Raw genomic sequence first — 26,180 nt, 5'->3', positions numbered from 1 at the left:
TACCATCAATCTATTGGTTTACACAGAAAAAAAATAGCTTTGAGTTGTCAACTTTTAAGCCAACATGGACAGCCAACATGTAAGATGCTTTGCAAAAAAATATATATATATACAGTTGAAGATCTTGTGATGTGATCAAAATGTCCAGAACAGCTTCTAAATGGACCATGAGGATATGTAATTTGATTAACTACAGGTATACTAGCATATTAGATATTTTTGTAAACTAGTGATCTAATTTTAAAGATTATATACTCTTATGACCTGGCTCAGAAGGCCACAACAAAAGGGAGACACACCATGGTAAACGGTTAACAACACATGTTTATTTAACAAAAAATAAGCCAAATTTAGGGGCATTTCGAACTCATGGTGATGCAGTGGTTAGCACTGTCGCCTCACAGCAAGAAGGTCATGGGTTCAAACCCAAAACATCCAAAAAATTGTCCTTAGGTGCGGTTGTTTGTCCATGTGTCGCTCGATGTCAGCTGGGATTGGCTCCAGCCCCCTGCAACCCTGTACGCAGGATAAGCTGTTGACAATGGATAATTAATGTATGAGGTATGTAGTGTGTGGTTTCTATAGTGTCTGTGCAAGATAATGGTTGTGTGAAGGTGTCGTAGTATGCAGTAAGCAACAGTCCTCCTGCAGAATATACGAAAATCTTCAGCCAAAACAAACTATCCTACATTAACCAACAGAATAATAGAACATTGACACAGGGGGATTAGGCTACATAACAAGCAACAAAGGCATTAAAGAAAAATAGTTACATATTTAATTCTCCAGACTATAGCCTATAATGCTTCAATATAATGTGTGATTTATATTGAAATGTTGTATTTGTGAATGTAAAATTTTTCATATAGGCTAGGCTAAGATAAAGAGGTTCGTATATATAGGCTTTTGTTTGCACTATCCTCAACCATAAGATGAAGCTAGTAATTATAACATTAACAACTTTGTGCATTAACCACTTAATTTCCTGCATTCTGAACACATTTTCTGCACCAAATTATGGAGGAAGTGTCTTTATTTATATGAAGGAAAACTAAATTAAGGTGACAATTCAAAATATAAAAGGAATATAATGCAGTAATCAGCTTTTGGACAATGCACATTTGTTTCTTCTATATTTCAGTTGCATTGTATTTTTTCCTATTGTGCATTGTTTCATTTGTTATTCAACATTTCTAGTTGCAAGCTGTTTTTCAGAACATTTTTAACAAAAGCGTTCAAAAAGTGATGGAGACATTTTGATTCTGACGTCCCAAGCGTCCACTGTGACACCTATCTGTCAATACTTTTAAATGTCCCGCCCCATCCAGGATGTGATTGGTCGGTTCACGACAAGTGACATTGACGAGCTACATTCAGCACCCGAGCTTCTCTTCTCCTTCGTCTCTCTCCGCCGACGGATATTTGCAGGCAGATGAGAACGGGAACAGGTGAGCGTCACGTAGCGCCCAGAGAACCTGGGAGAAAGGGCCGAGGAGAATACCGGCTGCTTGGGAGAAGTCCCGGTACGCAAGAAAATGTCCTGGTAAGCCAAAGAGTAAAATGTCAAGGTGCCACTTCAAGCACTGCTTTACAATGAATATCAATCTTCATAAATTAATATAATATTTATATTTCGTAAATACATAAAGTCATGTTCTTAAAGAAATATTCGACACACAAACACAAAATGAATGACAAATGTTTTCAGTTTCGTTATTTTAAAAAACACACTTTTCCTCAACATCAATCCTGAATCTTAATACAATTATTTGATAGGGGAGACCGGGTATGGTTGTAACACTTTTTGCTTCAGTAACTAAAACTCACTGAATTTTTTAGCTAGAGTTCTCAAATTTTTATACAAAGTACCCCAATAGCAGGGTAGGTTGTAACAATCACACAAGAGAATCAAAAATAGATGCCACACTATATGATAAGCTTCCAAAACAATTAGTGATTTAAAAGAACAATGTTTCTCTCTTGCTGTAACAGACTTTGTCTGATGACTCACATGTACAGTAGCCTATGTGTGTAAATTTATAGAATAAACTTACTTACAAGTATACTTAATAAATACTACTAAAATGTTCCTAATTAAAGAACATATCTGTATATGTATCACAGTCAGTGCTTGAAGTGGGCCAGTATTCACCGGTACTTACACCAGCACTTCTATATTTTAGTCTTTGGCATACCGGGACTTTTTTTGCGCACAGGCACTTCTCACAAGCTGCCCATATGCACAAGCTACCCTCTCCACCAGCGGAGACCGAGTATGGAAGAGGTCCAGTGACAATACACATGGCAACATGTGTACAACACGTGAATGTGGAGTTCCCCTTCCAGGGAACTCGAACTGCGTCGGTGACGACACTATGGGAACGCCTCTGGGCATGGCAAGGCTGAAATCATGAATGAAATTAGTGTCTCGTTCCCCTTCTCGGGGAACAAGGGTTACATACATAACCCGAGACGTACTGTGGCCTGTACTACGAATCGGGGTAACTGGTTTATCCAGGTAACTTCAGGAGTAACTTGGTGACGTCGGGTGTAACTTCCCCGTTAACCCGTACTACGAAAGGTGGATAGGTGTTACTTGAGGTCTGTTGCCATGGCAATTTACGCTGCATCTCTAAACTTCTCCGAGCAGGTTTCGAGGTCACCCTGCACATGGACTACACACCACATCTGTACTCAGTGTTAATGATGAGAAGTAAGATATATAGGCTACACACCACTTCATAAAATGTTTAGATTTCATCCTGATTTATTCCACTGCAGTTGCAATGAAGTTCTGAACACAACAGCATTAGGCTATGTTTAGACAGCGAGCCATGCATCCTCGGTGATTTTAGAGCGGAGTCTTAATTAACGGGATAGTTCCTTAGATGTAACCCATCTGTAGTCTATAGTTGAATTCACCTAAGTGTTTTCACATAGGCTTATTTAGATTGACTATTTTACGTGTCCAAAAAATATGGAGCCAGGGTGAGGGTTAATAACCTAGAGAAAAATTCTAGATTAAAGTGTGAAATTTACAAGAAAAAAAATGGGAAATTCCCTGAAGTTAATGTCACAAATCTAAAATCTGTTCCAAGGCAAACTCTAAAGGTGCATGATAGTGATTGTGGGCTAAACTCACGAGTATTTCCTCACTGCTAAATCCGATTGCAAAGTTTAATATAACTTTCCAATGCATGCATACTACACGGCAGACGTGTGTGTGTGTGATGTTGCAGCCTTGCAAAGTGAAGTTTCTCTCATAAATGTGTGATTTTAATGTCAGAGAATATTCAAGTTTTTTTACTTTTAGATTAATCTTGGAAATTAAATTGTGTCTCGGGTTATTAGCCTATCCCTCTCCGCTGGCTCCTTTTTTTCCTATTACAATTGACCTTATGTGCAGTTGTACCTTTACATCTTAATCATATTACACATAGAAGAGCCCATAAAATACATAAGAGATTTGAACTACAATAAGAACACTGGGAAGATAGTTAGGCTACAAATTTACTCTATGCGATGCCAACAAGCCGCCCTGCCTTTGTCGTCCGCCACGATATTAGATTTAGCCGTTAACTTGTCTTTACATTCATAATTTCCTGACACTACCAACGTGCATTCCTCTGGAGAAATACGGAGCATGCACCGCTGCGAAAAAACTCTGCCTGCACGGCCGAACACACCCCTATTATGCAAACGCGCACCAACTCCAATTAAATTAACCCGGGTTTAACACTGACTCAACTAACCAACATCTTATCCACCGTTGTAGTACCGTTTAACTGCAGTGTAGGCAGTCAGAGTTTGTCAACCTTGAGTTTGCCTGATAACCCCGAGTTAACTCTGAATAGGTTGAACTCCCTTCATAGTACAGGCCACAGGTCACAGTGCTGACAAATTAATGCTGGTAACCCTGGAGTGCGGGTTTGGTGGGCCCAGACTGCATAGGGCACTCTGTAAAATATTAAAATCAAAGAAAGTCCCTAGTTTTATGTATAGAGGATGGTTGAACACTTTTTTAAGAAGTGAACTCACCCCACCCCTGTCAGCCAATGTTGAGCTAGTAGTATTACCATAGTGGTTTGAAATTAGAAAGGAAAAAAATCACAAGTTGCCTGAGAAACTATATTTCAATCTAATATAAGTCAAACAATTCTATCTGCAATAGTATAGACACTAAACAAAAAATAGTCTTGGTCAAAAAATTTACTTTCTTACCTCAAAATCAGTTTTTTCCTTATATATTCTGAATACACCTCTTTCCAGACTTGATAACCACCATGCTTGATCTGGGAGGAAGTAGGTAAATACTGAAATGATCACCTAACTCCTAGCTTATCTCTATTTGGTGGAATTGGTGTTGTTGCAACTCTCCCCATGTTACAACCATAACCAGTCTCCCCTACACGTATTATAGCAGTGAGTGCAGCAGTAACGTTGGATCCTATTTACGCTGTGGGGAGAGGGTAATTCGTCCAAAAGTTGTCGCTGTAGGCCTGTTTAAACCCTATGCGGGTTAGGGAGCTCGATTTGGGCTGTGAGGGTGACTCCAACCAGAGTTCACTCTGTGCCGGAGTGGCAGTGGCGAGGGTCTAGTTTCGGAAAGGCCCAGAGTTACAAATACTCTACAGGACAATTAGTCCAGGTGCCCAGAGTTACTGCAATCAGTCTCAGCTCTTCACCTGCAAGGGATAGAAATTGGTCACACGCACGTGACCCCGCAGGGCGTCACAATAACAACTGTTATCATTTAAAAGATATTCATGAGGTGCATGTTTTACAACCAACATTTCTCATAAATCCTAGAATTTGTTTAACATTGTCCTATGCCAACATATTTAAACAATACTAACTAAATGTAAAATGTTCTAGATATTATATTTATATAAATCTATATACTATAGGCTACTATATAATATACTGTGACTAATTTCAACTGAGCAATCTCCATCCACAGAGTAAGACCATGAAATACAGTTGAAAGCTTTTGTCAAACTACAACATTATAGCTATACAATATGTCTCTCCTTAAACACAATAAGCATTGATCAGTTATCAGGCGAGTGCGACATTTTAAACATTTTTTACTAAGTTTGGCTTTGTGAATAGGTACTTCCCTAGAAAGATCAAGAGATTGATTAGAAACAATGTTTTCTGTTTTGTGGACAGTAGGCCTACATTTTTCCAACAAAGGGAAAATTCAGAGTCAGTGTTACCAATAGCCTAATATTTTGAGACAAATCTTTCCAGAATTTGCTAGAGTGGGGACATTGAAAGAACAGGTGTATTATGTCTCTGGATAGCTTACGTTTCATAGAATGAGAGAATATGTCTCCCTTAAGTTTGAGAAGAAAGTGGCTGGCAGGATGCAATGTATAACTTTAAAAGAAACTTCCCTTTATTAGTAAGGAGGTACTTGTATGAAGGAGATATATTTTCCCAGTTCACCTCTAGCACAAACCTTTGTTTAATCACCTGCTGCCGTACACGTTACTCACCGGAGCTCTGTGATTGGTCAGCGCCAGCGGGGCGACGTTCAAACTCCTCCCCCTCACCACCACCGCATCTCGGCGGAGTCAGCGGCCATCCACCCAACGGAAAGTTTTTGGGGCGAGCTATCAAGCCAAAGTTAGTAAAATAACGCATTGTTTTATCACAAATACTTTAAACATCGGCACGTTTAACATTGTTTCTGTTTTTCTGTGCGGTTTGTGTTGGACACAGGCTCTGGAAAGCCCGAAAATGAGTCAGTTTAAGGAGCGCTTCGTGACTCTGCTCCGTGAGAAGAACTTTGTGACAGATCAGTTGGCGACGTTGGAGCAAAAAACGGGAGTGAAGAGAGAGTATATCGTTTTGGGTATGTTAACGGCTCGGTGAAAAGAAATGAAGAACTCGTCAAACATCCTTTAATGCTTCAATGTAGGCCTACTTTAAAATACTGAAGGCAGTAATGAACTTGCTTAGGAGCTTATAACGTATTGCTAAGAACTCGCTACATTCTAGCAAACAAACCAACATTTGCCACTCAAACTGCAACTGGCAGCAAGTTGTGGTCACACTGTTGCACACCGAGTAGCCTACTTGGTGTAGGCTAGTTTCATATCCTGTGGCACGGTGAGCTGGCTCATTTTATTACCCTTCTCATGCTGGAATACAAAGTTCACCCAGCCCAGACCTTTATGCTACATTATAAGATTAGACTTGGTATATAATCCTTCCTTGCACACACCTATTTCAAAATATTGCTGTTGAAATGATCAGCTTCTAATAACCCAGGGCCAGAACCAGCTGGTCCCCGGGAGTATTTTTATCACTTCCTGAAATACCCAGTGCAGAGCAGATATGGAAGGAGATTCTCAGATGACGGGTTATTAAGCTGCAGGCTACCCTATGTTTAGGCTACATTTAGGAGTTGTGTTTTTGATTCTTCTCTGTTGTCACAGCATAGTAGATGCCACTCAGCTACAGGAAACAGGTTAGCCAGTGTGACCTACATTCAAACCCACTATCTACTCAAAATTGATCTACACAGATGTGTGTTCACAACATTAGCATGGGTATGCATTTAAACAGCCAATTTCAAGGTTACAGAGGAGAAATATCTGTGGATGTTGAATGGTGTGTGGGAAACGTGTTGTCTGTGTTTATCCATGTGATATCAGATCGGGATCACAAACATGTTTGGATTTGTGTGATTGATATTCATATTTTAAAGTTCAACAATAGAACATCAGCAGATTTACTTTATTTTTTAACATAATAAACACATTTTAGGTAAGGATCCTTTATAGTTGGTTATTATAGAACTGTGACCAAGGTACATTATGTACTATGACTATGTAAATGTATGCTACTACGAAAAGTAAGCATATTAGTGGTCTCAGGTGGGCTAACTATGTAATGGAAACACTTTCTAAACTAGAGCTGAAATGTTTGGTGATTAATCGATTAGTCAATTTACAGAAAATTATGTGGCATGAATTTTGATAATGGATTAATGGTTTGAGTCATTTTTTTTTAAATAAAACGGCAACCATTCATTCAGGATTTGCTTCGTACTCTGTTCTTTATGATTGTAAATTGAATATCTCTTGGTTGGATAAATTAAGAAATTCGAGGTTATCAACTTGGACTCTGGCAAAGCATGATTGACATTTTTCACTGTTTTCTGACATTTAATAGAACAAACATTTGTTGCAGCCCTGTTCTAAACTTCCCCATTGCATTTCTGTTCCACATATTGCTGCTTATCGGCTGACAGATCTTTGATGCTGATGTATCTGGGATAAGCTAATATGGGTCCATACAAGTCAGGCGATTTATCTGTCTGGCTCTACCTGACATCAACCACTCTGAAGAGTGTCATTGAGTAAAAAAAGGCCACATGTGTCATTTATAATTTAAAAAATGATCAAATTCTAAGAAAATGTCAGTTTGCCAGATACAGTGGGTGTCTGGTAAAGCTCAGTCAGATCTTTATTTAAATACTTGCATGTTTTTGTCCCAACACACGCCACCAAACTAGCAAAACAAATACAGAGGACTGTATGCAGATCACCCCTTGACACGCCTGTAGCCTGTATTTAGTAGAAGGTACAACAAGCCAAATTACACCATGACCTGTCATGTCTTTGCCCAACTGTCTTCTTAAGTGTCTTGTTGGCTTGTTAGTGAGGCAACAACCCTTCATTAGACAATTTGGCCACATTGCAGGTTTGTTACGAACGTGTGCAATGATAATGGTTTACGTTCCCTGTTGGCTCACCAGAATGCTATGTTGTACTTTGCCTTGACCTGGGGCTTGTCAGTCAAACAGAGTTACAAAGTGGTGTCTTGTGTTTAGCGGAGAAACGTCTCAAGTTCATGCTGACTCTTCTGACACTCTGAAGTGTGAAGACTGATTTGCTGACTGGAGTAGGGAGGTCTCATTTCCGCTGTGTGTGCAGCCAAACTTACTGAGTGAGTGGCCGTTGTTTGTTTTTTAAAGCCAACACTCACTCACTGCACTTGTAACAACAGGCTTTGTGATGATTTCATGATAAGAGGAATTGGATTTTCAGCTAACAACTCCTCCAACTCTAATGAATACTTTGAGTCATACTATACAAGATTATGCAACTAATGTCCTTAGTGCCCTTTAGCTTTCCCACAAGAAGGGTGTGTTTTCATTTAAGGCTATAGAATCCATGCCATGTCACATGGATGCATTGCTAATTTTCTTAGAGAAGTTCAGGAGTTGCTCACTCACAGTGTAGAGCCAGATGGCATGCCAGTTTGGATGTGTTTGCAGGATCACTTTAACAGCAACAGTCAGCTTTGTATTATTAATCACTGACTGATTAAAAGAGGCAGTTTATGATCTCCCTATGCAAAGCATTGCTGTCTAGATAGGAGTGTCTGCTTTGTCAGCAGTCTCTTCGGGGGCTTCAGTTTCAACCTGTTCTTCCAGTTCTGCCTTCATATGAGAGGTATGGGTAGACAGGGAAATGCATGGTTATTTGTATATTAGCTGGGACAAACAAATGAGATGTAAAGAGCAGGCAATGGTTTTATTGGTATCAAAAGCTTGTAGTGTTTTGGATACTGTGTGACTTCATTACGTCTATGGCATTTATGATAGTTCAGTTTTATTATTAATTTAGGTTTTACATGAGTTTGAATGATTATGGCAGCTGCTGGAGGGTTAGACATCCCGACATTGCCTTAAACCTGTCTCAAGGTTTGCATTAAAACAGAGTTACCACAGAGACAAAAGATCTGTGATTTTTATATTTTGTTATTGGCCTGGGGAGTGTTTTGAAGATAATGGAAAACTATAATTGAGCATTAAGTGAAAACATGGGTTTTGAGTGAAGAAAAACATGACTAAGCTGGAGAATTCAATCACAAATGGAAGAAATTAGTAGGCTAAACTGGCTGACCAGACCGCAGTGTATTTGCTTTGAAGTCAGCATCTTGCTGCCAGCTAACCAGTAAGCAGCCTCTGAAGGAATGCATTGTTAAAAGCAAGCAGTATACAGTTCAGTTCATTATACAGAGCAGATTGTTCCTGCAGATTTTTTTATTTTTTGGTGTGTTTGTGTATAATTCAAAACATAGCCCCGTAAAGCAAAACATCCTATAGGCTACACTCAGTGGCCACTTTATTACCTGTACAATCTATTGCAAATCAAAAAATAAATACAGGTGCTGGTCATATAATTAGAATATCATCAAAAAGTTGATTTATTTCAGTAATTCCATTCAAAAGGTGAAACTTGTATAATGTATACATTCATTCCACACAGACTGATATATTTCAAGTGTTCATTCCTTTTAATTTTGATGATTATAACTGACAACTAATGAAAACCTCAAAATCAGTAACTTTTTGATGATATTCTAATTATATGACCAGCACCAGTAAGTAAATTCTACCTTTACTAACTTTGTAATGTTCAGTTTTTGTTGACATTGTCAGAAATGTCTTAACAACAACAAATAATGTTGGTAAAAGTAGTTGTCTGGTTTATTAGAAGTAAGAAAAGAAGTGAGATTTGGACAAATGGAGACCCACACAAGAACCAACAGAGCGTGTCAACCGCCGTAGCTTCTACTCCGTGCTTGAATCAAGAGGGCTGAGCGGTGACTGATGGTGCATTCATGTGGTGTCGGGGAAATAAAGTGTACATGGGACATAAAGAAGTATACAGAACTATGATTTGTGCAAAATCACATATGGCATGTACATATTTTACAAACACATATGGTTATAATGATTAATAACGATATTTGCTGTCCATGTAGAGTAAACTGCATGCGTGTTGTTTATATGCTCTGAATATTACAAACACCTCTAAATATAATGTGGCTCCCCTAACCCTAACAGCACCACCAACTATGACCATACTACAAGAACATGTAATTGAAATAACATCTTTGACATTTTCAACAAAAACTAAACATTATAGACATCATGAAAATAGACTTTATGGCATTGTAGTTGTATTGAATTTCATTAATTATGCAGGTGTACTTAATAAAGTGGCCACTGTGTATATGTTGTATACAGATGAAACATAGGGCTGCAATTAAGCCAGCCAAAGTGATTCATTTATCACAATTAATCACTTTGGCTATAAAATGAGAGCCCAATGCGAAGTCTTTGTACATTTGTTTTTTTATCCAACCAACATTCCAAGTCTCAAAGATATTTATTAACTATACTGTATTAACTATATTAACTATCATATGTGACAAAAAAAAAAATCATTTCATTTCAGGAGCTGGTTTTTATTTTATTATCTAAATAATTGCTGATTAATGTCTTATTGTTTGCTTAATTGATTAACGGACCAGTCATTTCAGCTCTAGATGAAACTATTACCTTTAAGCTCAACAAAAGTCTGTACATTATGCGTGGAAATCCTTTTTATTTAAAATAATCTAAGGAGTCCTTCAGACATTACACATACACTGTAATGGTAATAATAATTTTGTTTTAAGTCATGGAAAACCAATCACATTTGTGGAATCTCTCACATATTGTGTATATACTCACATGACTGTGTGAGCTTTGTGGTGTATTAAAAGTCAATTCTTCCACTGACTGGATTGGGCTATCAGTGTTTGACTTGTGTTTACTGCTCCTCCTAATCCTGGTTCTGTCCTGACATCCTGCTATCAGACACTCTGTTGACAACAAATGAATGTGACCTGACATTAGATATGTTTGTTAAAGAGCAACTACACACCCAAATTCTATTAGCGCCCTTTTCCCAGCATATAAAAAAATAAAAATACAGCAGAGATCCACACAGGACTGCCACTGTAAGCGTGGCTACTTAGTATGTGACGTGGGGAGGTAAGACGACACCGACCAGAGAGGCCGACAGACAGACCTCCGCTCTGTTTAGCAGAACGGCGATCCATATGGAGCTGGTATTAAGACATGAAAGTGCTTCTAAGGAGTCAGCTGCTCATAGCTGGTTAGACACTGTGTCTGCTTGACTCCTTAGAAGCACTTTCATGATGGTCCTTTGTTAACTACAACAACCTTTACAACTACTAAAATTGGAAAAATCTAACAACTGTCTAAAATCACTAACTAACCTATTAATGCTGTAAACACACAACTATAAAATTTATACAAATAATTAATGCTGACAGCACAATCTAACTACTCGATCACTATACACAATCTGCTTTTCACTAATACTCCTCTCCACTGTCTGCAGTCAAGAGATGTTTTGTAGGAGGGAGAATGGGGTGGGGATATTTTAATGCAAATATATTGCATTAAAATGTCAAGATTGGGGCCTGAATCTGTCACTACTACTAAGACCCATATACAGTCCCCTCCAAAAGTATTGGAACAGTAAGGCAAATTCCTTTGTTTTTGTTGTTCACTGAAGACATCTGGGTTTAAGATCAAAAGATGAGTATGAGACAAGAGTTCAGGATTTCAGCTTTTATTTCCTGTTGTTCACATCTAGATGTGTTAAACAACTTAGGACATATCACCGTTTGTATTAGACCACAGCATTCTTAGGTGAGCAAAAGTAATGGAACAAATAATCTTAAAGTAAATAGCATTTAATATTTGGTGGCATAACCCCTGCTTGCAATAACTGCCTCAAGCCTGCGACCCATCGACCTCACCAAACTGTTGCATTCTTTGTTTGTGATGCTATTCCAGGCTTGTACCGCAGCTTTTTTCAGTTCTTGTTTGTTTCTGGGTGTTTCTCCCTTCAGTCTCCTCTTAAGGAGGTGAAATGCATGCTCTGTTGAGTTAAGGTCAGGTGATTGACTTGGCCAGTGTAAACCCTTCCACTTTTTGATAAACTTCCTCCCGATTAGTTTCAATGCATTTCTCCGTAAATTGGCAGACAAAATGTTTCTGTACACTTCTGAATTCATTCTGCTGCTCCAATCATCAGTTACATCATCAATAAATTTTAATGAGCCTGTTCCAGAAGCAGCCATGCGCACCCAAGCCATGATATTACCTGCACCATGCTTCACAAATGAGCTTTTATGCTTCGGATCATAAGCAGTTCCTTTCTTTCTCCAAACTTTGGCCTTTCCATCACTTTGGTAGAGATTCATCTTGGTCTCATCAGTCCATAAGATTGTGTTCCACAACTTTTGTGGCTCATCTCTGTACTTCTTTGCAAATTTCACTCTGGCCTTCCGATTCTTCCTGCTGATGTGGGTTTACATCTTGTGGTGTGGCCTCTATATTTCTGCTCTCTTGAGTCTTCCAACAGTGGATTGTGATACCTTCACCTCTGCACTGTGGAGGTCGTTGCTGATGTCACTTACTGATGTTTTGGGGGTTTTCTTCACAGCTCTCACGGTATTTCTGTCATCAACTACTGTTGTTTTCCTTGGCCGACCTGCTTGACGTCTGTTGCTCAGTACACCAGTAGTTTCTGTCTTTTTCAGGACATTCCAAATTGTTGTGCTTGCTATGCCCAATGTTTATCCAGTGGCTCTGGTCAATTTTCCTTCTTTTCTCAGCTTGACAATGGCTTGCTTTTCTCCCATAGACAGCTCTCTGGTCTTCATGTTGGTTTATCCTCTTTAACAGGAAATGCAGTCTTTATAGGTATGAACCAAGGATGAAAAATTAGACTAGTCATGCAGAGCTATTTAATATTTGGACAATCAACCTAAAAGGTAACACCTGGGCAACAAGAAACATCTGTCAGCCACATGTTCCAATAGTTTTGCTCACTTGAAAAATGGGTGGGTTCAAACAAAGGGTGGTATGTCCAGAGTTGTTTAACACATCTAGATGTGAATACCACAAAATGAGAGGTGAAATTCTGAACTCTTGTCTCATACTCATCTTTTGATCTTAAACCCAGATGTCTTCAATGAACAACATAAACAAAAGAATTTGCCTTACTGTTCCAATACTTTTGGAGGGGACTGTACATTCGTCTGGGGGTTCCTCCCCTTCCTGTCTTGCCTTCTGCCCTCACATCATGCTGCCTCATCTCATCTTTCTCCCTTTTCAGGTGTTCTGAGTTTTATCGGGTTGTATCTTCTGTTTGGATATGGAGCCTCACTTCTCTGCAACCTGATTGGCTTTATCTATCCATCATATTTCTCGTATGTATGAAGTTAAGCTTATTTCAATAAATGCCAAAATGACACAATTTGTGAAAAAGTAAAGCATTTAGAAAATATAGTATTCCATAAGTATATTTCAGAGGTCATGTTATGCTTTTTCCCTTTCCTTTAATGTGTTATATCTTTTTTGTGCATGCAATAGGTTTGTGAAGTGAAAAAGCCCTGCCCAAAGGGAGTTACCATCTCCAACAGAAAACAAAACACTGCTCTCAAACTGTCAAAAAACAGTTTGATTGTAGTCCAGCCTTTACCTCTGTAACATATCAGCGTCACTATGTAACACATCATAATGCTCGCCTAGCGGCTAGTCATGCATGTCTTCAAAAACACTGGTGGAGAAACACACTGAGCAATGGACATGAAGTTGTTACTGTGATGTAGAGACAGTGCACAGTTAAAACCTTACATATGAAAGATCAGTTTGTTAGAGATTAATAACTTAGGCTACCACTCTGGAGTCTAGGCTGCGAAGCAACATGTACAGTTGAACCGACGCCTGCTTGTCAGGACCCGCCCTTTTCTGCCTCTGATTGGCTAGTAGTCCTTAACTGGCTACTGTGCATGTGCAACTTTCAACAAAGATCAAATAGAAGTGAGATGCTTCACTCCAAAGCTAAAATGGAGCTTTAAATATGGGGAAAAGAGGTGCTGCAGTAATGTGCAGTATGACAAAAATTTGTTTGTTTTTTGAAAATGAAACCATGTAAACCTGTTCTGGTACAAACCCTAAATAAAATTATGAATCTGAAAATGAGCATAATATGATCGTTTTAATACAAAGTGTCAACTAGACAGTTTCATTTGTCTTAGCAATGAACGCACATGTTTCTTTAATTATGGCTCTGTGATAAGTCAGTATGTGCAATACCCGAGCTATGGATGTGACATCTAAATGAAATGCAGCCATTGTTCAACGCCATTGATTACACTTGTGCTTTTCCTTCTACAGCATGTCAAAATGTGCTATGAAAAACACAGTTTTTGCTTTTAGTATTACAGCTGAGAATGGATCTTACTTTTAATTTTGTTACTTTATGGATAGACTGTTTGTTTTTTTTTCTTCATATCTTCTTTCAGTAGTTATTTGTTATGTTCAAGTAAAAGTGAGAAGTAAAGAATAGATTGTTTTAAGTCTGTCTTAACACAACACTGACATTCCCATACGTACAGTACATTGAAAGATAGTGGTCACTGTAATGATTTCTCCTGTTAGTTCTTCCACTGTGGCTCAGCAAGGAAAACACTATCAGAAAAGTTTTTATGCTAAAAGACTCACAACTTCTGAAAATACTGTATTAGGCTATGTGTGATTACTGAAGCATCACTTTGGCTGAACTTCTGAATGCTATTTGCACAACGCAAGGACTGTGATTTTTGTCCCCCGTTACTTGGAGTTGTGATAGTAAGGGATTACGTTATGACCAGTATAAGGAAGAGGAATCATTACAGCGGCCAATAAGTCTTTCCGTCGACATATGGGCAGGTGAACCTATGCTTTAAGTTCTGCTTAAAGGTACCCTGTGGACTTAATTTTTTTTATAAACAAACCGGTTTTAAACTTTTATTGTTCTTGCCCTAATCACATTGAGTGTGTCTTTCAGGGATAAAAAACACATTGAGAAAATTTCCTGCTTAAATAAAACAGTCCCCAGCGTACCTTTCTTAAAAGCACACACAGTTTAGACTTAAAATATTAATGTACTGTATAAGTGGTCACTTCATCAGTCTTCCTCTTCATTCAGTATTAAAGCCATCGAGAGCCAAATTAAAGAGGATGACACACAGTGGCTGACCTACTGGGTTGTTTATGGCCTCTTCAGCATCGTCGAGTCGTTCTCTGACATCTTCCTCTTCTGGTTCCCCTTTTACTATGCTGGCAAGGTATGCTGACCTTTTAGTTTGAAGGGTGTTTTTGTATGGGTGGTATTTGGTACTTTTTACTTTACTCTTTTCACTCTTTAGCTCCTCTGTATCAAGTCAGCAACTGACCAAAGTCAGCTTACACTGAAACCACAGTCATGTGGCATTGAATCACATGAGGGTTGATGCTTTTGGGCCTCCTGACATTGTAGCTTTCCAGCAGCGCACCCTTGTGGACACATCCTGTAATAGCAAAATAAGGAAGATGTATGTATGCTGTGTTCTCACTCCACTGACATTATAAGCAGGTTTTTATTATGTAGTGTGTTCAGACAGGGAAAAAAATATGCAGACAAAACACTTTCAAGTTTTTTAAGATGTTCAAGTGTGCTGTTTGACATTTTTGTCCCACAATGCATTGTACAAAGAAATGAAGGAGCTACTCAGCTTGAAAACATAAGAACAAACGATGGTGAGACACCTCTAGAAATATATCAGGAAAACAAACAAATAAGTATCATAACTTTAACAAGAGGACAAAATGTTTTGCCAAAGTGTAATTGGCTGTGGCATTCCAAAGTACAGTATAATTGGTGTGCAAGTGAGCAAGTATGTTGTAAAACCCATAAAGTATATTGTTGGTAAACATGTTGTTCCTGTATACTAACTAAAATAATATACTATAAAGATTAGTGTATATACTAGCACATAATGTACACAATTAGTATGTAGCTTGGAACTGGGACACATCAGTCCCTATTAGTTTCAGAAAACGTATTTCATACTATTTCATGTCCCTTTTGACCTGAGAGAGGAGTTTGTCATAGTAATTCGAGTAAAGTTATGTTCTGAGACAGTGACCCCACATATCAGAAAGCCCTATGGCAAAGTCACCTCACTATCTATTGTTCTGGCCTAATTACCATGATCAACATTGCTTGCCTTCATTAAAATGGCTTGGTTTCAATGAATAAACTTAATCCTGGAAAAATAGGATTAATAAACAAGGCCTCATATTGTGGTAAATTAACTTAGGCCTGTTGTTATGTAACCTAACAACAATACAGCAGCACACATTTATTCAAGGCACAAATTTGTAAATGAATTAAGACGTAATAAGACGGCCTATAAAATGTAAAACAATAATGAAAAATGAGAATGTTTACTAACAGTCTAAAACCCAAAGTAACTCAGTTTTATTATCACAAGATAAAGAACCAGACAACACAGCAGCTTTATGTCTAAAGATCTGCCCTCTGATCTCTCCTCAGTGTTTGTTCCTGATTTGGTGCATGGCTCCGGTAACTTGGAACGGTTCTGACATCTTGTACAAGCGCGTGATCCGGCCATTTTTCTTGAAACACGAGTCTACCATGGACAATGTGGTCAGCGATCTGAGTGCCAAGGCTAAGACCATAACTGATAACGTTGCAAAGGAGGGTGAGACAACTATAGTATACATGCAAGTACAGCCACATTTATATACTTTATGTGCTGAGAGAAAAAACTCTATTACCTCACAGAGGGCTGGGTGAAAATCAAAACCATGAACTGCCACATTTAAACCTAGGTAACGATTAATAAACTTTATCTCAGTGAATCTCATATTAATTAGCTATTCCGAACAAAAAAAAAAAACTGAAATTATGTTTCAGAGTAATATTATTTATGTAACATTTATATTCATTTAGAATACTTTTAAAATACTTACTAAAGTGAATGCTTTATTTTACATATCTCATGACTTTCAAGTCAGAACAATAAAACATTTGATTTAAATAACACTATTAAAGCCAGCTGTTTTAGGTGACAATATATTTTGGCAAAAAGCCTGTGAAATACACTGCTGCGTCTGACATGACTTGCTTACCTCAGCTTACCTCAGACTGTGGTCTAGAGACACTCCTTTACTGTTACAGGGCTAAGTTGTATTCATTTTGGTAATTCTGCTTGGTTACTGAAGAACTGTAACTTTAATTTGTATCAAACTTTAGCTCCTACTGAACATTCACCATTACATTTGCGGTTTACTGCTAACCTGGCTTCACTTAGATAGCTAGCACTCCTGTCTCTCGCTCTTTTTTTCTTTTGCTCCATGTCTTTCAGACATGCTTAAAACAGCTAGCTGGAACAATGCCGTGACTGAAATTAATCCATGCAGCAGGTTTCAGGTGCATTGCGGGGTTAGGTGGCAGCCTGTATGAAGGAATGAATTTACCGAACTTACCTATGTGACTATATAAAAGTTAAAGTTAAAATATCTGTTTCAGTAAGGTTTTTAGTAATTGCCCAGCCCTAACCTCACACTTCACACCGTATAAATACATCCTCAAATACAATAATTGGTTGTATCTTTGAGCCTTTATTTTTTTTTTTTACCTTTCTGCAAAATATAGTGGTTTTTTTTCTCTTTGTTCCATCAGCTGTTAACCGGGCCCTTCACCATGACAAGAACCAGTGAGAGACGTGGGAAGGCGTTGTATGTGTGCGTGTGTGTTTGAGTACTTGAAAGAGTTACTGAATGAGTTTGTGTGTGTGTGTTGTCTCACTTTTGGTGCGTCCTCCCCCCCTGCCTTCCAGTGGTGAATGATGATGACCAACCACTCCGTCTTGTGGTGAATGGAAGCTTTACACTCCTGAAAATAAATAAAAGCCCGTGTGTGCATTCACATCAGTTTACTACCATCAGTACTGCGAAGACAATCAGTGAAACTTCTTGTCTTATTATTTTCATCATTGTACTGAGAATATGTGGAAAGAAATACGTTCATAGCAAAAAATGTTGATTGTGTGCCTGCAGGTTTCAGCAACACTGGCAGTGAAGTTATTATGTCTAATTGAGCCATTTGTGACAGAGGCTGGTAACATCTTCAAATGTGTCTGTAAACAGTATTTTCTTTTGGAACTTTTTTTACGTGTCACTGATGTCTTCTTGCTCTTAAAAGCCTTACTCTCGCATGTAGCAAGCAGTATTTAAAGCTTGTTTGAGCTATTGGGAAGGTTCTAAATCTGTACGTTTAACTAGATGTCTTCTGTCCTTTCATCTGTCTGAATTTATCATCTCATAATAGTGAAACAATAAAACTGGAACCCTGATGAACTGAAGAACAGTGTCTACCTGGCTTTAAACTTTGAGATTTATTTCTGTCTTCTGGTGCACTCTCTCCAAGCGGTGTCATTCCTCACAAAGTGGGAAATTGGATTTTATTTGGTCCAAATTACAATGTTTATGCACCAGTGATTTCTGTAATTGTTTCTTTTTATAGCAGTGGCAAGTCCAAGGAAATTAGATTTCTGGATCCATAACCTGTGCAGATTTGGCTGTAGTTCATTTTGCAGCACCAAATGTTTCTTAGTAATGAACCTTGTCTGCACAAATATTAATGGTTCCCAAATATCTCACTCGCTGTCTTGGGAAACATTGAAAGTTTTAGTTACCCTTTTCCAAATTGTTATATATCCACTTAAATTATTACTGGAAATTCATTATGAAACATCTCTGAACTACAGAATGTTTAAAAAAAAACAAAGTAGCTGTAGATAATTGAATTAAACTCTTATTTAAATTGGTTATAGAAAGAAATGTTTGTTTTGTTGATTAATTGCAGGGAAAATACAAATACCACATATTCTCTTCCATCCTACGTATCCACTTGATCTTTGACCTGTCATCCGCAAGCACATTTGCCAGCATTCAGATAGCCTAACCACGCACGCTTTAATTTGTGTTTGGCTCTGTATTCACACTTGAGCTCCGAATGGGAGACCCTTTGTGTTCGTGCACTGGATGTAATGCATGGGAAGAGCCGGTACGATGGCCACACACCGCCACAGGGACAGAAAAGGCACCCATTTGGAAACGGCTCCTGTGAAGATACATCTGCTGGGTGTTTATGTATACCCTCCGCCACCGTGGCAGACAGGTTATTGATTAAACAGGAATTGGACACAGAAAGCGAGTATTGCATTGTGTTGCTGATCCAAGGCCTTGTTTTGAGTTACAGACAGTAGAAGGAAAGCAGAAGAGAATGGGATAAAGAATATTAGGGGTGAATGTATGAAAGCATGGTTTATACATACACATTTTTCAGCATGCTTTTTATTATTTCAAGCTCTGAAGACTGAACATCTCAATTGAAAGGATTGACACAATATTCTATACACGTTTCTGCAAAGGATGAATCCTACTGACTTTAGTGATCTTTGGACTTGTGCCACTAACTGGTTTTAGTCACATGTCTTGACAACTTCGGGATGGATTGCCATGAAATGATGCAATATTCATTATGCCCAGATGATGAATCCCAATAAGTGTGTTGTTGATTCTCTATATTTTCATGTAGCGCCATCAGCAAGTCAAAGTTTTCATTCATCCTGTGAAGTATCTCGTGATTGATTTGTACAAGATTTTGCACAGACATTACATGGTTCCCAGATGATGAATCCTGCTGATCGTGCGCCTCTTAGCAAATTTTACTTGTCCAATCTTAACAATGACCAAATACCCGCAAAGTGGATGACATTCCCGCCTCAGCTGTGTATATAGTACTAATTAGCAAATGTTAGAAATGCTAACTCGCTAATCTAAGATAGTCTCCATGGTAAACATACCTGCTAAACAACTGCATGTTATCATTTCGCTCAAATGTAGCACATCCTCAGAGACACTAGCGTGACTCTTAGTGACGTTTTCTACAAAGTTGAGATTTTAAAGTTGATTCTTACACCTGAATAATGGTATTAGGAAACTTCAGTTTGATATGGCCTAAAACTCATGTAGGACCGCATAGAACACATTTAAGCCAATTACAAATAGGCTAAGCTAATGCTAATCTTAACCTAGGAAGACTTATAAGCGCTCGGAGCACCGAGGTTGAATTTACAACTTAACAGGGCTGCTAGTAGCACTGGACTTTAAGTCCTGTTTTGATTTGAGTCTCTGAATCTGTCACTTCTCCTATCCAATCTATCTACATAGGCTAATCTTGCACAAATATTTTCCCGGCCCTCTCTAATCTTCTGCTCATTATCTCCCGCCCGAGTGAAACAATCAATGCTACATGTGATCACCCTGTCTGCACCGGCTGGTTTTTAACGGCTCCAGCAGTTCCTTGGCTCACCAACAGAGGGGGACAAACACAATGCTGTGTGGATGGAGAGTTGGTGAGTCATACAAAGAGACCGTCACGTACAGACAAGCAGCTCAAAACAAGGCCTGGTCTAACTTGGCCATAGGCTGTTAGCACCAGGAAAAGGTCTTTTCACACTTATTTGTGACATTAAACGAAATAAAAGAAATGTTCTCATTTCTGCCGACAAGGGTTGAGAATTTATCTTGGCGTCTTTTTACTTTACTTCCTGGTTTATCGATTCTGAGCTCTTACATTCTTTCCACCTATTACATGTTGTTTTGCTCTATTATGTGTGCATTGACAGTATGCAGCCTTTAGCCCACATAGCCTATATTGTACACACGATTCCTCTCCATGGTGCTAAAACACAATCTGGTCGCTGTCCGTGGTGCTGATCCTGGATAACTAGAGATGCGAATTGCTTTTTCATTAAAATCTCTCCAAGCTGACTTCACATTTGACCTTATTAATTCAATTAAATACAAAACATTCAATCATGCATAGACTACAGCTACAGAATACTTTGCTGTGGCTGAAACATCGACACATTGATTTGGAAATGAAATGGGTCCCCGGTTAGTGGATTTAATTTCATCTATCGGGCTGTTGCTCAGGGATCAATAGATTTACTTCCAGGTTTTTTTTATTTAAAAAATGTATTACCACCACATATGCATAGCATGTTAGGATTAGTTGGCACGTGCAGTGTCTATTATTAATGCCAAACATTCCCACAAGTGCGCCCATCCAGGATAAAAGACCTTTCTTTTAGAGGAAGTCTTTATTTTTTTTAATAGCTTGTTTAAATTAAATAGCTTTGCGACCATCCAACCACTAGGAAGTGTATGAACAGAAAGAAAATCAAGTGTGGACAGAAAAGGGAGAGGGCATAGCACCTCCCACGTCCTATATGCGAGAGAGGGCGAAAGGGAGAGAGAGAGAGTCTGCTGTGGTGGTGTTGGAAATCGGACGACATGAGCTCTACGTGAAGCGTGTAAAATGCTTTAAGACGCTTTCGGCGTTTGTCTTTCATCCGTCTGAATCAAGGACGAGCCTGAAGCGGAGCTATACTTCACGACCAGGTATGGAGATGCTGCTCATCCCCACACTTACATGGAGGTTAGATGTTGCTGCTCAGTGGCGTAACGGCGGTCCTTCTGCCTGGCTGACTGTTGCGCTCACACGATTCCTGCTGTTCGCGGCCAATACGGGATAAGACATCTACACATTTTGTTTATTTATCCGGTAGCTGTAGATTTAAATTCATCCGCACCGGCTCCTATCACGACATTTGCGTTTGATAGCCTCGGTCGTGTGTATTGTAGGTAGCCTTTGCCCGCACAGCCATAGAGAGACACCCTCGGAGATATGAGGGTGTTGGGCTTACCGTTTTGCTTTGATGAGTAAGGTGCGGGGGTGGGGGGTGGGGGGTCGCTGCGACTGCGAAATTATGGCACCTCTGCGAGATGGCGATCCTCTGGTATTTATGAATGAACCAAGCAGAATGGGGTGGTCTGTAATGGCGTTGCGCACCAATCTGCGGACCGACAGCAAGCCCCACCTGCCACCCCATCCCGACTACAGCTGAGACGGAGATGCAAGTCAACATTTAGACTATACTCTAACAATGACGCCAGCGTGACGCATAAAGCCCGATTTCTGTGGCAAATGTCATGGTTAATCCTCCATCTGGATGTTTCTCCATGTCTCCTCCTCCATGCCTGATGTGCTGTTTGTGGTGGGTCTCAAGACCAGAGAGGAGAGCCACCATGACATGCAAAAGGAGTTGTGAATCACTCGGGCCTTCTCTATGTAGCCTATGTGTAAATATGTATGTGACTCAACTTCCTGTATGCATTGCACACTGACAGTCATGTGTGTGTGTGTGGCTGCAAGAGAGGAGAGGAGAGATGCATGACAGCAAATCCGGTGATTACGCTTTAAAGTAGCATAGGGATGCAGATGTTAAAGCATGCATGTGAGGATGGGGGATGAGAGGAAGTGTGGGGGAGTGTCACTGTCCTGCCTGCCTGCCTGTCTGTCCGTTTGTTAGTCTGTCTTGAATGGCCACAGTACGGTTGCATAAGAACACTTTTCTCTGCTAAGGCAGGACAAGGAAATGACTCAATACATGGTAACAAGGAGAAACACAGAAAGAGGAGATGGTGCTGACGATTCTGATGTTGATAATTGATGATGATGATTGAGATTTTTTGTTTGTTTATTTTTTAGCTAAGGCCTAATGAATTGCACTAGACAAAGCTGTGTGAGATCACCAAGATCCAGATAAAAAAATGTGAATTTTGCTGCAGGTACAAATTTTGTGGCCTCAGAGAATGAGCAAAAAATGATTAATGGGATCGTTTGGGTGCAGTTTGTAAACATAATTATATAAGATCTAAGAGGCTATAATTGCAGTGATACCCAGGGTTACCAAGGTCTGACAGCAATAGTTTTCCCATCCAACAATGTTCCTTTTCACCATTTCCTTTCTGCAACTTTAATGCCACTGTCATTCTTTTCTAATTTAAATAACAATAATAAAGTTAATTATATAGTACGTGTAAAAATCAGTAAATACAAATCGCTATACAAAAAGTAAACAGAGTGAAAATAGAACATTATAAGTCAAATAGCAATAACAAAATGAGAAAATTAAAGCGCAAATATACACGTGTAAATATACACAAATATACATTATGGCTTACAGTGAGGCATCAGCAGGCCAGAAAATGCAGAAACATGCCCATGACTGAGAGGTTTCTGGCTGATAAAATGTCACAGGGAAAGGCATTTCTCCCCCTTTCTTAAAAAAACAAATGCAGAGCAACTTTCATTTAGTGTTTGATGCCTGTGAGAAGTAGTTAGTTTGTTGGACGGCTGCCATTTGTAATGAGCGAAAATGTGTGAATTTGACACAGGTTGTTGGTCAGGAGGAAGATGCATGCTCACTGAACTATAAAAGTTGAATAAAAGTTTTAAAGAATATATATATCAGTTTTCATTTATGCATGTATTAGTGTTTAATGATATTTATGGATCTTTATTTTTAAGTAATTGGTAAAGAGAAATACTCAAGTCAGGTTCAGGTGTGTTGCTGCTTCACGTGAGAGAAGCATACAGTTTATTACCATTTTCCACAAATGGATTCTCTTTTGAAACTGAACTTTCCACTATAAGGCTTTTTCAGCCTTTTATTCATTCGGTTATTGTTATTGAGGGAAACAACAGTTAACAGTGCTGTCTCCTCATGATGTTTAAGTCTGTCTGTTGCTTTGACAGAACAAGTCTAGTCAGGTTCACCTTGACTGTTGTGCACTTCTGAGCTATATATAACTATATACTGCATAATGTCTGCTTTAATACTGGAACAGATCAATGCTAAAGTGTTTTAGTTGTTCTGACGGCATCAGCTCATTTGAAAGGTCCATATAGTCTTCATTATAAATGGCAGGCAGAATTTTCTTGGTCTTGTGTGGAACTAATTGAAGACCAGGATGGCTGTTCTCGTCCGTTATGTACACTGTGAACTCTGAGTTACTGTTTTATTTGACATGTTGTTCAAATATCAGCATCATCATCATTTAAAGTAAAACACTATTACCAACATCCATTTTTTTTAAATTTAAGGAATTATGAGAACTGGGAGAAAAGTACGTTGTGGTTTGACATAAAGAAAAGTTAAAGGCCAGTTTCATATAATCCCTGTTGCATCATGAGAGCGTCACAAGCAGTCTGGAGCGGGATTCCCATGTTGTCTCCGCTTTTAACCATCTGCGTTGTTATCCGGCGTGAATCAACTGGTATTATAAAAAAGCTGTGCCTGGTTGATCTCGCCTGTAGAAACCAGTGGAGTCAATCCAAAAGTACCAACCCTGTCACCATCTGTCGCTGCAGGCAGACTTCTGAAACCACCAGTCTGTAATTAGTGCTTCAGTCAGGTTGGGGCCTTCACAGCTTCTAAGAATAGGCTTTCTTGAGAAAACTGAATACATTATACAAACATGAAAATAAATTTGATTGTTCTATCATGTTGGAAACTACATTCCTTTATTCTTTCTTGGCCATTTTTGTCACTTAAAGCCAGGTGCCTCAGTGTTTCCTGGATTGTCAGGCCAAAGTATTAGCAGGGTCTTATAGAAAGGCCAGATGGAGCAACCCAGGGTTCCCCAGATCAAGCTAATACTCAGTCCTAATACACACTCAAAGACTAATTACATGGCCATCTTGCATGCAGTCCTGTGCAAAAGCTGCAGCATAGAATCAGCTTGAATGTGGTTGCAGGGTGTGATTAAAGCTGAAGAATCAATCTGCCGGAGGGGGAAATGTTTTCCTAAATCCTTACTGAAGCGCACATTTAGTATATACTGTATTGTCATTTAGACTTATTAAGGAGTAGTTGCAGGTAGAGGGATGTTTAATAGATACAAACCTGTAACACTTGGAGCTACTGTGTACTTCTATTTAGTTTAAATAAAGTTGAAGGATGTCAGCACCTTGCTTATGAAAAGCACACATCAGCGGAAATGTTTAAAGATAATTTAGAATATTTTTAGTCTGGTATAGCCAGGGGGGCCGACCAAAATGCCTCTGGATAGACCTACAACCAATCAGAGCAACAAAATGTTTGATGGAGCGTTGGTTATTAAACTTACCAAATCCTGTCGGAAGTACAGCAAACACATCTTTCTTGTCAACAAAAGCTTGTGTGGTTGTTTCTTCTTCTTTTAGAGAAAATATACTGTCCAGTTTGTTTAATACTGACGTGATAGCGGATTCAACAGAAACAGTTCCACATCTGCGGCAGCCATCTTGGTTGTTTACGAAAATGACTCAACGGCCAATAAGGTTGTGCTCCTCAGTTATCTTATCAAACATGGCCCATATTAGATAAACAATTCTGATTTGCCCGGCCAGATCCAGGACTGGTGGATATCTGTCTGAATGGGAGGGGCATGCAGACACATATGCCAGAGCAAATGAAACTTGAGCCTGCAGACTCATCTGCTCAAACAAGAGGATTTTAGTGCAAAAGTTTATATATAAAGTTTATAAATATTCTGCAATCACATGACAGCAGTGATCTGAGCACATTGTGGTTTGCCCTGTTTAATTTCAACTAGTAAGAAATTTAACACTATTGTTTGAAGATAGTGGGTTCAATTCAAACTTACATCTTTCTCCTGCCCCAGTGAAGTGCAAGTATAGTGTAGACATACTGTAGATCTTGCACTGTAAGACTACAGTAAGACTACAATAAATAATTGAATACTCTTAAAAACAAATGACCTAAAGTTATAACCCTTAATTTTTACATTAAATCAAACCCATTTTATACTATTGATGGTCTGCATTGTTTGTTCTGCAACAGCTATCCAATGTATTTGCATTCTATAATTATGTCTCTATAGTAGTTTTCATCATTGGTGGAAGAGTCAGCCATTACCTCTGCATACCACCAACTTTGTGTGCTTGGTTGCACTTTAAACAGATACACTACCTGGTCAGTGGGTGCTTGCTGTAGTATTAAAACACACTATTAAAATTCCAATGATCCAGGCAAAACGAAGGCTGTTTTGCTTAGATGTGAGGTGTTCGCCATAAAAACGTCACTTTGCAATATTCCAGTGTTTTTCTTAGATAATCTGAAAACTGTTCAACTCCAAAATGTCAGTGTTTCAGAGACTTGTTTTTGACTGGATGATGAGACAGAATTGTCTCATTCTACTGATAGTAGTCTTACATTGACAGGCCTATCGTATGCATTGTGCTTGGATTGGATAAAGTAGAAAAGTTTGGTCTGAACCTGTTTGTTAAAAGTAATAAAACACGTGTGGTTGTTTTCATTTCTTTACAGTCACAATCCTCCAGGGCAATCTTAAATTGTGTACAGATGGTTCACAGGTGGTGAACTTGAGATTTAGTGTGGAGGGGGAAATTCTTGGGGCCTTGTCTGTTGTAAATAGATGGCTCTTCTTCTGCAAAACTTTCTGCTCCAAGTTAAATCTGATGTTGTGACTATCAATAGACAGATACATTTCATCTTTATTGTTTGTGTGTCTGGCT

General features: G+C 38.9%; 1 protein-coding gene across 2 annotated transcripts; it reads left to right on the top strand.

Annotated features, from left to right (window-relative positions):
- Positions 1-1,520: 1,520 nt before the first annotated feature.
- LOC123979474 (receptor expression-enhancing protein 5-like) lies at positions 1,521-18,087 on the top strand. Of its 2 annotated transcripts, none has more exons than XM_046063408.1 (7): positions 1,521-1,543; positions 5,523-5,631; positions 5,728-5,860; positions 13,008-13,101; positions 14,865-15,003; positions 16,254-16,422; positions 17,406-18,087. In XM_046063408.1, exons 1-7 carry the CDS (start codon positions 1,536-1,538, stop codon positions 17,441-17,443), a joined length of 690 nt encoding a protein of 229 aa, XP_045919364.1. In that variant the 5' UTR covers positions 1,521-1,535; the 3' UTR covers positions 17,444-18,087. The 2 variants fall into 2 exon arrangements, with proteins under 2 accessions (XP_045919364.1, XP_045919365.1); XM_046063409.1 differs by having other exon boundaries at positions 16,254-16,444.
- Positions 18,088-26,180: the final 8,093 nt, after the last annotated feature.

Source organism: Micropterus dolomieu, linkage group LG11 (genome assembly GCF_021292245.1).
Source record: "Micropterus dolomieu isolate WLL.071019.BEF.003 ecotype Adirondacks linkage group LG11, ASM2129224v1, whole genome shotgun sequence".
In the NCBI taxonomy this organism is placed as follows: domain Eukaryota; kingdom Metazoa; phylum Chordata; class Actinopteri; order Centrarchiformes; family Centrarchidae; genus Micropterus; species Micropterus dolomieu.
Note: the sequence above shows the minus strand (reverse complement) of the source record. Positions and strands in the feature narration are given on the sequence as shown.